Below are 13,384 nucleotides of genomic sequence, written 5' to 3'. Positions count from 1 at the left end.
TGTGGCTTTTTCCCTGTGGTTGGATCTGTCCATTTCTGTACACAGTTAAAATCCCCCCCCCCCCCCCCAAATGATGAGTCAGTGGGTGTCTAGGTCATGGATTTCGGCCATAGCTTTCTTGAGAAAATCTGCATAGTCTCAGTTGGGGCGTATAGATTTACCATTACTACTGGGGCCCCTTCGATTGTCCCGCTAACCATAAAGAATCGGTCCCCTGGGTCCGTCACTCTGTTTATCGCTGTGAATGCTACTTTCCTGCTAATTATTATGGCCACCCCCTTGACCTGGTATTGAAACATGCGGGAAACGTTTGGCGCACCCAGCACTTCCTTACCTACAGTCGGTCCCTCTCTCTTAGATGTGTCTCCTGGAGGAAGGCTATATCCACGCTCAGGCTTTTGAGAGGAGCGAGAACTCGTGATCTCTTCACCGGCCCATTGTGGCCTCTCACGTTCCATGTTGCTGCTCTGTGGGGTCAGCCATACTAACCCTTTTGGCCTGGTCCTATTCACTCAAGCCTTGCTCTCGCTTTCAGGCCATTCAAGATGGCCACTGCCTGCTTCCTCTCTTCCATTGTTGCCATGTGCGACCTGTTGTAGACAGCCTTCTACCCTTCCCTTCTCCCCCGCTCCAAACACTGGTCCCTTCAATGGTCAGATTCTTTAAATAACCCCGTATGCTTCTCTCACCCATCCCCTCTCCCTCCGACGTGTCCCTCTTGGATACCTAAAGCCCATGCCGCCTTCATTGCCCTCTACTGCTATTTCCCAGGTTGTGTTCACACACAAACTTGTTGACCTTCTCCGGGGCGTCCAACGTAGTGCTCTTTGCCTTGAAAGGTGATCCAAAGCTTGACGGGGTAGAGCATGACCTTGCATTTGTACAGTGCAGGTTTGGCCCCATTTAATTCTGCCTGGCACTTGGTCAGGTCTGCTCCAATGTCTTGATACACGTGGATGGAGTGTCCTTCCCACTTCACGCTTTTCACCGAACACTCTTTATCTCGGTACCTGTGGAGCATCACAATCATCCCCCGAGTTGGTTCCCCAGGCTTCTGCCACTGTCGAAGCGACCTGGGGCACGATCTACCTTCAGGGGCTTGACAAAGTTCTCCTTGCCAACCAACGCCCCGACCATCGCTACCACATATTCCCTGGGGTTCCTCCCCTCCGTGCCCTTCAGAAGCTCCAGAATCCACAGGGAGAGGCACACACAGAGGGAGCTTTAAATGTGTGAATTTGAATCAGAATGGGAATTCGGTGCAGAGCGGGATGAGATGTCCTTTGATTTTTCTCCTTGCTTTGTAACATTTAAATCTTCAGAAAGGGGTCTTGCCCTGCTGCAGCTAAGACTACAATTTAGAGAGCTGATTGGTAGGTAGTGGGTAAGGTTGGTTACAACTTTAATCACATCATTTGAAAATATATTTTGTGATTTATAATCTAAGAGCTATAATTGGAAGCGGAGCTGAGCAGCAGCCTGGGAAGGTCGGTGATTTCGCTGATTCACTGACTGACTGCTCTGACCAGAGGAATATACTGAAAAGTGACATAACAGGAAGGCTTTAATTTGATTGTCTAATAGGGAAGCTGTGCTGAATTTGAAAATCCACTTCAAATTACTGGTTATAAATTGCTTTCAGACTGAGGTAATAAGGAGAGATCTAAAAAAAAGTTATATTTTTTAAAACTTTAAAAACCAAATTAAAAACTAAGTAGAGCTGGAAGGTCAAATGATATGATGTTCCTGTACAATATAGGAGCTGGTGGGCCCCATTCTGGTTCCCAGTGATCTGTAGTAAGTTTGGTTTGCTTGATGAACTCCAGCTCAGAGTTGATGAGCTGCATTATGAGCTACGGACGTTGTGACACATCAGGGAGGGGGAGAGGTACCTGGACACTGTGTTCCAGGAGGCAGTCACAGCTCTCAGAAGACTAACTTAAATTCGGCCAGTGATCAGGGATAGGAAGGTGTAGCTGCAAGTGAGGCAGGTAGAGGGATCCGGGAGGTAGGGTTACGGGAGCCTCAGCTCATGTCCCTGTCCAACAGGTTTGAGATTCTTGCTCCCGATGTGAATGGGAATGGGGCCTGCGGGAAGCATGTGCAAACTGACCACAGCACCGTGGTACAGGGAGCCATTCAAGTGGGGGGAAGAAAATAAATGTAGTCGTAATTGTGCATAGTATATTGGGGGCATTGACGCTGTTCTCTGTGACCAAGATCGAGAATCCCGAAGTGTGTGTTGCCTCCCTGATGCTCATGTTCGGTATATGTCACCTGGGCTGCAGAGGAACTTGGAGTGGTAGGGTAAAGATCCAGTTGTTGTGGTCCATGTGGGTACCAATTACATAGCTACCACATGGACAGAGGTTCTGCTAAGAGATTATGAACAGCGCGTAGCTAAATTAAAAAGTAGAACCAAATGGTGATCAACTCTGGATTACTACCTGAGCCACGAGCTAATTGGCATAGGGTCAATAAGATTAAGGAGATAAATGTGTGGCGCAAATATTGGCGCGGGATAAATGGGTTTGAATTCATGGCATATTAGCACCGGTACTGGGGAAGAGGGGAACTGTTCCTATTGGACGGTCTTCATTTGAATCATGCTGGGATCAGAGTCTGGCAAATCGCATAAATTGGTCTGTAGATAGGGCTTTGGTAGCGGGGGGGGGGGGAGGGGGGGAGTATTAAAGTTAAAGGAGAAGGTAGAAATGCAGGTTAATGATGAGGATTTTAAACTAGTTGAAGCGGCCAAAGGCTCAGGAGAGGTTAGTGAAGTTTCCAGAACACATAATAGAACAGAGAGTATAGAAGGTGTCAGGAAACTAACTTCAGGCAGATTAAAAAAGGGGACAAATATGAGAAGGGTGGCGGGCAATGCAAGACTGACAATGATGTACCTAAATGCACGCAGTATACAAAACGAGATAAATGAGCTGGTTGCACACATTGAAACTCGCTGGTACGATGTTGTGGGCATCACAGAGACGTGGCTGCAAGGGGATCTGGGCTGGATTGAAACAGATGTGGTGTATGGGGGGGGGGGGGGGGGGGGAAATAGCATCAATATCTCAACTACCACGGTAGCACTGTGGCTTCACAGCACCTGGGTCCCAGGTTCAATTCCCCACTGGTTCACTGACTATGCAAAGTCTGCACGTTCTACCCATGTCCACGTATTTCCTCCGGGTGCTCCAGTTTCCTCCCACAGTCCAAAGTTGTGCACGTTAGGTGGATTGGCCATGTCAAAAATTGCCCTCAGTGTCCAAAAAGGTTGAGGGGTTATTGCGTTACGGGGATAGGGTGGAAGTGAGGGCTTGTGCGTCGGTCCAAACTCGATGGGCCAAATGGCCTCCTTCTGCACTGTATGTTCTATGTTCAATGAACCAAAACTCCAGTGAATATACATGTATGTGGACTTGTTCTGTTCTTCACTCCACTCAGACACGACTGTGGTAGACGCTCGTGAGCTTTGTTGCATCAACTGAAGGAATAATTTTATATTTTGTGCCAGAGGCGCCCACATCGGATTACAAAAGGCTTTATGGCTACAATATTGGCTTGTATTGACGGAACTCTAACACAGCATTCAGAGGGTCACATTCTGTCGGATCCAAGCAGAAATTGGTCTTTACACATGCGCATAACGGAGTATGTTTGGAGCATGCGCTTTGCGATGTTTTCTGATCATGCGCAGGTCTGGTCTGTGACCGGAGCTGTACACAGCTGGTAAGAAAATGGCGTTTGCAGCAGAATAACAGAGTTAGTGGGTGGGAGCCACAAAAAGGGCCAGCGACATGGACACGGAGACTTCATAAACACTAGGTGCAGGCCCAAGACCCTGAATCAGAAACTACCGGCTCCGCGATTGCAGCGAACCGGTACCGGTAATGCAGACCGGTAATGGCTGGATTTGTTTTTTTTGGCCCGGGTGGAGCGGCTGTGCGACAGGGCTCATGCGTGGTCATCCTGCTTCAGGGAGCAGGAGGAGACAATGCGGTCAATTTATATCCTGGACTGACATTGATGGATTTTGGAAAAACCCTTATATGGGGGTTAGAAGGAGAGGATTTACACACAGAAAACTTAAACAAAGATTTTTTTTAAAAAATTTAGTGTACCCAATTCATTTTTTCCAATTAAGGGGCAATTTAGCGTGGCCAATCCACCTACCCTGCACATCTTTGGGTTGTGGGGGCGAAACCCACGCAAACATAGGGAGAATGTGCAAACTCCACACAGACAGTGGCCCAGAATCGAACCTGGGACCTGCGCGACGTGAGGTAGCAATGCCAAACACTGCGTCACCATGCTGCCCAACTTAAACGAAGATAAGGCAGCACGGTTGCATTGTGGTTAGCATTGTGGCTTCACAGCGCCAGGGTCCCAGGTTCGATTCCCTGCTGGGTCACTGTCTGTGCGGAGTCTGCACATTTTCCCTGTGTCTGCGTGGGTTTCCTCCGGGTGCTCCGGTTTCCTCCCACAGTCCAAAGATGTGCAGGTTAGGTGGATTGGCCAATGATAAATTGCCCTTAGTGTCCAAAAAGGTTAGGAGGGATTATTGGGTTGTGGGGATAGGGTTGAAGTGAGGGCTTAAAATGGGTCGGTGCAGACTTGATGGGCCGAATGGCCTCCTTCTGCACTGTATGTTCTATGTATAAACATTTGTCGCTTTTCAATTTCTATCCTGGACTGACACTACTGGATTGTTTTGTAAACTTTTTCAGGATATGAGGAGGATTTGCAAGACAGAAATATCAAACCAAATATCAAATCAAAATCTGCGAGTCACTCAATTCATGAGGACCCAGATATTCTCAGCCTCTGAATGCAAGTATTCAGTTTCAGGTCATTACCACTCACTGTAAAATATCTTCATATTATCCCTCCATCTCATCGAAGATCTAAATCTGTGTCCGTAATCTTTCCACGATCAGTTTATGGAAACTGCTTGCCATATCTGCCTTATCTATATCCATCATAAATTTTATATCTCGATCAAAGTTCCCCTCAATTCCTTTGCTCCAAGCAGAACAGCCATATTTCCTCCAACCTAACCTGACGATTAAAATCCCTCAATCCTTCAACAAATCTCTTTCCTCCAAACTAACCTGACAAATAAAACCCCTCATTCCTTGAACTATTCTGGTTAACCTCCTCTGCACTCTCTTCAGGACCTACCCATTTTCCATAATAAGTGGTGATCACTAGTTTGCACAGACCCAGATGTTCTGTGTCCGTGTCTGTGATATCATCACACCGACAATTGCAGTGCTCATCACTGCTCCCCGGGTATTTCCTCAACTTGGAGACTTTTCTCCAGTTCTCCTGAAATCTTCCCAGTTGCATGCTCCAGCGGGAGATTTTAACATTGAAAATAGTAAAATTGTTTCTGTGGTGAGGGGTTTTGACCATGCATCTACAATTTAGAGTTTTTAGTGCTGCTTTCTGTGAGAGGTTCCATGTCGCTTGGCTGGTGTGCCTCCTTTACTGTGGATCGGAATCCATGTTCATCCATTGCTATTTCACTTCTACCCTCCCTCATCACCTCCCTGCCATTCTCCAGCTCCCCCTGTGGCCCTGTATCGTACTTTCTGTCACTTCTACTGACTGAATGAGGTTTCCAACACTGCCCATCCCGTGACCATGTGCTGCTGATTTACCACTTTTATCTTCCCACAGTGTGTTTCATCGTCAGGAATTGTTTTGGGCGGCACGGTGAAGCAGTGGCTAGCCAGGGCAGCACGGTGGCGCAGTGGTTAGTGCTGTTGCTTCACGGCGCCGAGGTCCCAGGTTCGATCCCGGCTCTGGATCACTGTCCTTGTGGAGTTTGTACATTCTCCCTGTGTTTGCGTGGGTTTCCCCCCCACAACCCAAAGATGCAACCCATAGAAAGTGCAGATAGGTGAATTGGCTACACTAAATTGCCCCTTAATTGGAAAAAATGAATTGGGTACTCTAAATTTATTTTAAAAAAGCAGTGGCTAGACCTGCTGTTTCACAGCGCTGAGGACCTGGGTTCAATCCCAGCACCAGGTCACTATCTGTATAGAGTTTGTACATCCTCCCTGTGTCTGTGTAGGTCTTACCCCCACAACCCAAAAAGATGTGCACGGTAGATGAATTGGCCACGCTAAATTGCCTCTTAATTGGAATAAAAAAATAATTGGGTACTCGAAATTTATTTTTCTAAAATAAATGTTTTTTTCCTGTGCTGTAGTTAATTTCTCTTCTGCTTCTGAGCATCTATTGATTATCAAATTGTGCACCAGTTTTATTCCCTGTCATTCATTTTGAATGATGTGAAATGTTGACCTTGTTTCTCAGTCCATAGATATAAACAGATATTATCCATCCCCAGTTTCCTATGGAGAAGATGATATTTAATCTTGAACCACTGCAGTCCTTGCTCATGGTGAAGATGCTCCCATAATACTGTTAGGTAAGGAGTTACAGGTTATTGACTTCGTGACAATGAAGGAACAGTTATATATGTCCAAATCATTGATAACATTTTGTATCAATACAGCATCTTTTTTGTAATAGTACATTCCAAGTTATTTCACAGGAATGTTATGAAGCCACATTTGATACAGAGCCACATGAAGAGATATCAGGGCAGACGAACAAATGTTTAGTCAAAGAGGTGGTTTTAGGGAGTATTTTAAATGGAGAAAAGTGAGGTGGAGAGGTTTCAGGAGGAATTTCAGAGCTTGGGATCTTGGAAATTGAGAGAATGACCAGCAATGGTTGAGTGATTAAAATATGAAATGCTAAGGAGACTGGAATTAGAGGAGCACAATTATCTTGGAGGGTTGTGAGATGGAAAACGTTGTTGCATTTTAAATCCAAGCCTTTGTAGGTCAGTGAGCACAGGAGTAATAGGTGAATAGGGCAGCACGGTAGCATAGTGGTTAGCATAATTGCTTCACAGCTCCAGGGTCCCAGGTTCGATTCCCGGCTTGGGTCACTGTCTGTGCGGAGTCTGCACGTTCTCCCCGTGTGTGCGTGGGTTTTCTCCGGGTGCTCCGGTTTCCTCCCACAGTCCAAAGACGTGCAGGTTAGGTGGATTGGCCATGCTAAATTGCCCTTAGTGTCCAAAATTGGCCTTGGTTGAGTGGGGTTACTGGGTTATGGGGATAGGGTGGTGTGGGCCTCGGTAGGGTGCTCTTTCCAAGAGCCGGTGCAGACTCGATGGGCCGAATGGCCTCCTTCTGCACTGTAAATTCTATGAAACTATCTATCTATAAGACTTAGTCTGCCCAATATTTAAATGAAATGCATTTCTATTCTTCCAGTACTGGATGTCAGTCACATTGCTGCAGTGTGTGACTTGGAGGTGATGGTCTTCATCGACACCTGCTACCCTGGTCCTTCTGGGTCGTGGCGGTTAGTGCTTCAGGAGATACTGCCCACGTTCTGGTCTTGTTTTAGGTCCAGAAAAATGTTCCTCTTTCCCCCTGCCTCTCCCACAATTGCTCTCTGTCTCTTGAATGAAATGAAAATGAAAATCGCTTGTCACAAGTAGGCTTTAAATGAAGTTACTGTGAAAAGCCCCTAGTCGCCACATTCCAGCAACTGTTCGGGGAGGCTGGTGCAGTCTCTTTCACTCTTCTCTTGTTTTTTCTATCTTATTACACAGAGTTGTCGAACCCAGCTGGTTGTGCATGCTCCATCACTAACTGTATTTCAGGCTGAGTGGAGAGATCTCCGTTTGTTGAAGGATATGCGGAGCTGGCAGGAAAGTGGAGTTGAAGCCCAAGATCAGCCATAATTGTGTTGAGTGACTCAGCAGTCTCTCTGTTTGGTCTTCACTTGTCATCATCTGATATTCATATTGAGTCAGAGTGTTGTGTCAGTCCAGACTGGGTGGTCAATTTCCTTCCCTGAAGGACATTTGTGAACCAGTTGGGTTTTTGTGACAATCCAGCCGCTTTCACGGGAACGCTTTCCTCATGCTGGCCCCACAAGTTACCAGATTCATTCAGCTTAATTTCACAACCTGCCTTTGTGTTTTTGTGTGTTGACTCACTCCCTTTTTTTCTGTTTTAAATCAATTTCACAGAGTATCAGAAGGTGAGGATTTGCAGTCGGGAAACTGAAACCAAACAACACATCAGGATCTGACAGAGTTGTTCAATTTATCGGAAGCTGAATATTACGGGATTTTGAACATGGAAGGAGAAAGCATTGTTGACAGTGGGGAGAAACCATGGAAATGTGGGGATTGTGGGATGGGATTGGGATCCCCATCTGAACTGGAAACTCATCGGCGCAGTCACACTAGGCAGAACCCGTTAACGTGCTCAGTATGTGGGAAGGGATTCGCTCGATCATCCAATCTGCGGTTACACCAGCGAGTTCACACTGGGGAGAGACCAATCAGCTGCCCAGAGTGTGGGAAAGGATTTATTCATTCATCCAACCTGCTCAGACACCAGCGCAGTCACACTGGGGAGAGACCATTCATCTGCTCCGAATGTGGGAAGGGATTCAATCATTCCTCTCACCTGCTGAGACACCAGCGGGTTCACACTGGGGAGATGCCGTTCTTCTGCTCTGAGTGTGGGCAGCGATTCACACGATCATCAGGGCTGCTACAACACCAGCGGGTTCACACAGGGGAGAGACCATTCACCTGCTCTGTGTGTGGACAGAGATTCACGCGATCATCGGGCCTGCTACAACACCAGCAGTTTCACACTAATGAGAGACCATTCTGCTGCTCTGAGTGTGGGAAGGGATTTACTCGGTCATCCACCCTACTGAAACACCAGATGGTTCATGCTGGGGAGAGGCCGTTCATCTGCTCCATTTGTCAGAAGGGATTCATTCAGTCATCCCACCTGCTGAGACACCTGATGGTTCACACTGATGAGAGACCTTTTCAATGCCCAGACTGCAGGAAGTGCTTTAAAAGTTCCGGAGAACTGATGTCCCATCAACGTGTTCACACTGACGAGAGACCGTTTAGGTGTTCTCACTGTGGGTGTGGGTTCAGGCAATCATCTAATCTCACTGTGCATGAGCGAGTTCACACTGGAGAGAGACCATTCACCTGTTCCAAGTGTGGGAAGAGATTCACCCAATCATCTGCATTGCTGAGACACCAGCAAATTCACAAGTAACTACAGAGAATGTATTTTTCTGTTAATTGCATGCAGAATTGAACTATGTTCATTGGATCTGTTTCTGCTGATGTTAATAAACTCCAGCCTCATTATAGAGTATTCTATTCTCGATGAAGTTCAAATAAATCAGGTTTGTGTTAAATACAGCATGTTGAATCTATTTAATATTCCTACCATAAGTTAATTCCTTTTAAAGCGCTCTCCCTCTCCCCTGACTCCTCCATCCTCACCTCCAACAACAAGTGTGAGGAGCTTGTGGAACTTCTTTGTCACTATGATTGAGACAATCCGATCAGCTGCCTCTGCTGCTCCCCTCTCTTCTACTAACCCACCGGGACAAACTGTCTCTAAAGTTCTCTCGTCTTAGGCCTGAACTCACATCTTTCTATAGTTTCTCTGGTATCTCTCATCGAGCGGGTTTCCTTTTGTCTTCCCAGGTTGGATGATAACTTGAAGGCTCGTCCACACACAACACAGGCTCTAGGGTGCGAGCGGATAGATTGTGGGCAGGTGGAGAGTGTAAGAGTTGTGAGGAGGAGTGAAGTATTGTGAGAGGGGTTAAAATTGTGAGAGGGGAAGGGGCAGCCAGAATGAGGTAAGTGAGATCATTATTCACTGACTTTTTTCGATGAAGTCAGTGATGACCTCAAATCTCATTTCCTTGACACCTGAACCATTGATAAGAAAAGAGGCGCACATGTCCATGAGCCTCTAGCCCGATGGCAGGACTGCCCTCGGTGAGTCTCTGCTCCAAAACCATTGCTGACTTGGAGTTTGCAATCCCATTTCCTCAGCCCTTGCCCTCACTCGGAATCACGGCCATCTATTTAAGGGCAAATGTAGTTTATATGAGTCTCCCGTCTGCACATCCTCTCACTCAAAGTTCGTCCCTGTCAGTACAGTGCAGAAATTCAGAACAGACGATTCTAGTTTCTATCGAACATGTTTTCCTCTCTTGTTCCCCAAAAGCTGTAAATCCCCACCACAAACAATCTCCCTCCTCCCTGGGCTGGAATCTGTTTCCATCTCACCATATTTGCTATTCCTTTCCTCCACTCTCAGTTATCGTCTTGCCTTTACTCCAGCTGGGCTCAGTCCTCCAGCTCCTGTCACTCTTGTTCCGGTTCTCAAGCTAAGCCCAGCAGATGTCGGGTGGAGCACAGGAGGGTGCCCCCTGTTCAATCTTATTCAGGCATTCGACATGGTGCCGGACAAAAGGCTGCTGCAGAAGATAAAGGTGTACGGCATTACGGGTAATGTATTTACATGGCTGGAGGGTTAGTTAACTAACAGAAAGCAAAGAATAGGGATAAATAGCTGTTTTTCTGGTTGACGATCAGTGGCCAGTGGTGTGCCTCAGGGATGTGTTGGGACAGTAATTGTTCACAATTTACACAGGTGATTTGGAGTTGGGGACCAAGTGTAATGTGTTAAACGTTCGCTGATGACACTAAGATAAGTGGCAGAGCAAAGTGCACATACGGTAAATGTGAGGTCAACCATTTTGGAAGGAATAACAGCAAAATTGACTATTATCTAAATGGTCAAAAATTGCAGCCTGCTGCTGTGCAGAGGGACCTGAATCTCAAAAGTTGGTTTGCAGCTGCAGCAGATAATTAAGAAGGCAAATGGAATTTTGCCCTTCATTGCAAGAGGGATGGAGTTTAAAAACAGGGAGGTTATGTTGCAGCTGTATAGGGTGCTTGTGAGGCCACATATGGAATACTGTGTACAGTTTTGGTCTCCTTACTTGAGAAAAGATGTACTGCACTTGAAGGGGTGCAGGGGAGATTCACTACGTTGATCCCAGAGTTGAGAGGATTGGCTTATGAAGAGAGACTGAGAGGATTGGGACTAAACACTGGAATATAAAAGAATGAGGGGGGAATCTTATAGAAACATATAAAATTATGAAGGGAATAGATAAAATAGAAGCAGGGAGGTTGTTTCCACTGGCGGTTAAAACTAGGAGGCATAGATTCAAAATAAGGGCGAGCAAATTTAGGATTGAGTTGAGGAGGAACTTCTTCACTGAAAGGGTTCTCAACCTGTGGAAATCCCTGCCCTGTGAAGCAGTTGAGGCTACCTCGATGGATGTTCTGAAGGCAAAGATAGATAGAGTTTTGAACAGTAAAGGAATTAAGGGTTATGGTAAGCAGGCGGGTAAGTGGAGCTGAGTCCACACAAATATCAGCCATGATCTTATTGAATGGCGGAGCAGGTGTGAGGGGCCAGATGGCCGACTCCTGCTCCTAGTTCTTATGTTGTTATGTTCAATAACAGCAGAATCTGACCCCTGCAGTCACTTTTGAACTCACTGGTTTCTCAGCGGATGAGATGATCATTTAAATGCCCTCTCACACAGTGAGCAGCGGAATAGCTTGTCCCCAGTCTGAAATCACTCGTGTGTGGAAATTATAGTTTTCCCATGCACCAGTTGCCGCTGTCTTTTCTGGGGTGTTGTCGGTTGGGAGATGTTAAAATTCTGATTGAGTTGCAAATGACACAAATTCCTATGCCTTCACCTTTTTCTCTCTCTTTCTCATACACACACGTTCTCTCTCTCTCTGTCTTTCTTCCCAGAGAGGCCAGAGTCTTGTGTGTCCAGACTGGGTGGCAGGTTCCCTTCCATAAAGGGCATGTGTGCACCAGTTGGATTTTCACAACAATCCAGCCGTTTTCATGGTCGCTTTTTCCTATTTAAATTTGATTTGCAGGCTATTGGAAAGGGGGGATTGGCAGTTGGGAAACTGAAAGTAAACAGCAAATCAAGACCTGACGGAGATATGCAATTTAGTTTAACCTCAATATCTCTGGATTTAAAAAAAAATTTAGAGTCCCCAATTTGTTTTACAATTCAGGGGCAATTTAGCATGGCCAATCCACCTACTCTGCACATCTTTTTTGGGTTGTGGGGTGAGACCCATGCAGATATGGGGTGAATGTGCAAACTCCACGTGGACAGTGACACGGGGCCAGGATCGAATCCGGGTCCTCGGCGCCGTGAGGCAGCAGTGCCAACCACTGCACAACCCCCGCGCTGCCTTTGACTGGATTTTTAAATGTGTGGGGCCAGTGTGATGGAGATGGTAGAGTGGATTAGTCGGTGGTCAGTCCATTGGTTGTAGCATTAGTGATGCAGACATCTTTGTGCTCCCTTGTTCGGACAGTGACATAGTCTTGTGCTTGTGCTTGGAGCGGGGTTGTTGCCATGAAGTCTTCTGCTTGTCCTTCTGGCGGAAAAGGGTGTTTGTGATGATGAGGTCATGTTCTAAACATTTTGTCAGGAGGAGGATTGTTGGCGTTTATTTTCCCTATGCCTTTGTAGAAGCCAACTATTTCTAAAACACCTAATATAGATAAAAGATCGTTATTTAGCATAAATATTAAGCCCCAGTTTTAAATTAAGGATTAAAAACACATTCTGCAAATTCATTTCTCACACAACGTTTAAATACATAGTTTAAAAGAAACACAGAAGACTGATAAGACAAGCACTTTTCACTACATTTCTCCAAGGACAGGGGCTGTATCCATGGCAACGAGGTGACGAGAGCCCAGTAACTTAAAGGCTCTATTGTTCTGATTTCAGGCTAGTGATAACAGCCTGAATCACAGTCCATAACTTATACAGGCTGAAACATTTTAGACAAGTGCTGGGTTTTTTAAAATGGACAGTTAGAACATCGAATCAAATATATTTGATTTCAACATTCTCAAAACATAACAATTTCATAGAAGCAGCAAAATTCACGTTACTAGATTAAAACATGATGTGGAGATGCCGGCGTTGGACTGGGGTGAGCACAGTACGAAGTCTTACAACACCAGGTTAAAGTCCAACAGGTTTGTTTCGATGTCACTAGCTTTCGGAGCGCTGCTCCTTCCTCACCTGAGGAAGGAGCAGCGCTCCGAAAGCTAGTGACATCGAAACAAACCTGTTGGACTTTAACCTGGTGTTGTAAGACTTCGTACTAGATTAAAACAGACAGTTTGATTTACATTTTTCAAGTCAGTGTCCAAGGACAGAGCAGGAGTCATAGCAACAGCATTGCATGACAAGATAACATGAAGGCTCCATTGTCATAGCTAAGCCAGCAGAAAACCAGTTTTTGCTGGCCTTGATAAAGCACAATATCGCATTCTTTAACATACACAAGTATATAGTTACGAAACAATTAGAAGTAATGTTGCATATTAAAGATGGACGGCTTGCCGTCAAATCAGATGTGTTTGAGTCTAACCCAAAC

General features: G+C 45.9%; 1 protein-coding gene across 6 annotated transcripts; it reads left to right on the top strand.

The window, feature by feature from the left end:
* Window positions 1–3,681: 3,681 nt before the first annotated feature.
* Window positions 3,682–9,276, top strand: LOC140420782 (uncharacterized). 6 transcript variants are annotated; one of them, XM_072504782.1, is made up of 3 exons: window positions 3,740–3,903; window positions 6,365–6,445; window positions 8,069–9,276. In XM_072504782.1, the coding sequence occupies exon 3, from the start codon at window positions 8,178–8,180 to the stop codon at window positions 9,129–9,131; it is 954 nt and encodes a 317-aa protein (XP_072360883.1). In that variant the 5' UTR covers window positions 3,740–3,903; window positions 6,365–6,445; window positions 8,069–8,177; the 3' UTR covers window positions 9,132–9,276. The 6 variants fall into 6 exon arrangements, with proteins under 6 accessions (XP_072360886.1, XP_072360883.1, XP_072360882.1 ...); XM_072504781.1 differs by having other exon boundaries at window positions 6,331–6,445; XM_072504783.1 differs by having other exon boundaries at window positions 3,746–3,828; window positions 6,331–6,445.
* Window positions 9,277–13,384: the final 4,108 nt, after the last annotated feature.

Source organism: Scyliorhinus torazame, chromosome 5 (assembly GCF_047496885.1).
Source record: "Scyliorhinus torazame isolate Kashiwa2021f chromosome 5, sScyTor2.1, whole genome shotgun sequence".
Classification (NCBI taxonomy): domain Eukaryota; kingdom Metazoa; phylum Chordata; class Chondrichthyes; order Carcharhiniformes; family Scyliorhinidae; genus Scyliorhinus; species Scyliorhinus torazame.
This window is presented reverse-complemented; position numbering and strand designations above follow the sequence as displayed.

What these genes read in the sequence shown, in the direction of transcription:
- LOC140420782 (XM_072504785.1), top strand. Translation starts at nt 8,178, where the DNA reads ATGGAAGGAGAAAGCATTGTTGACAGTGGGGAGAAACCATGGAAATGT.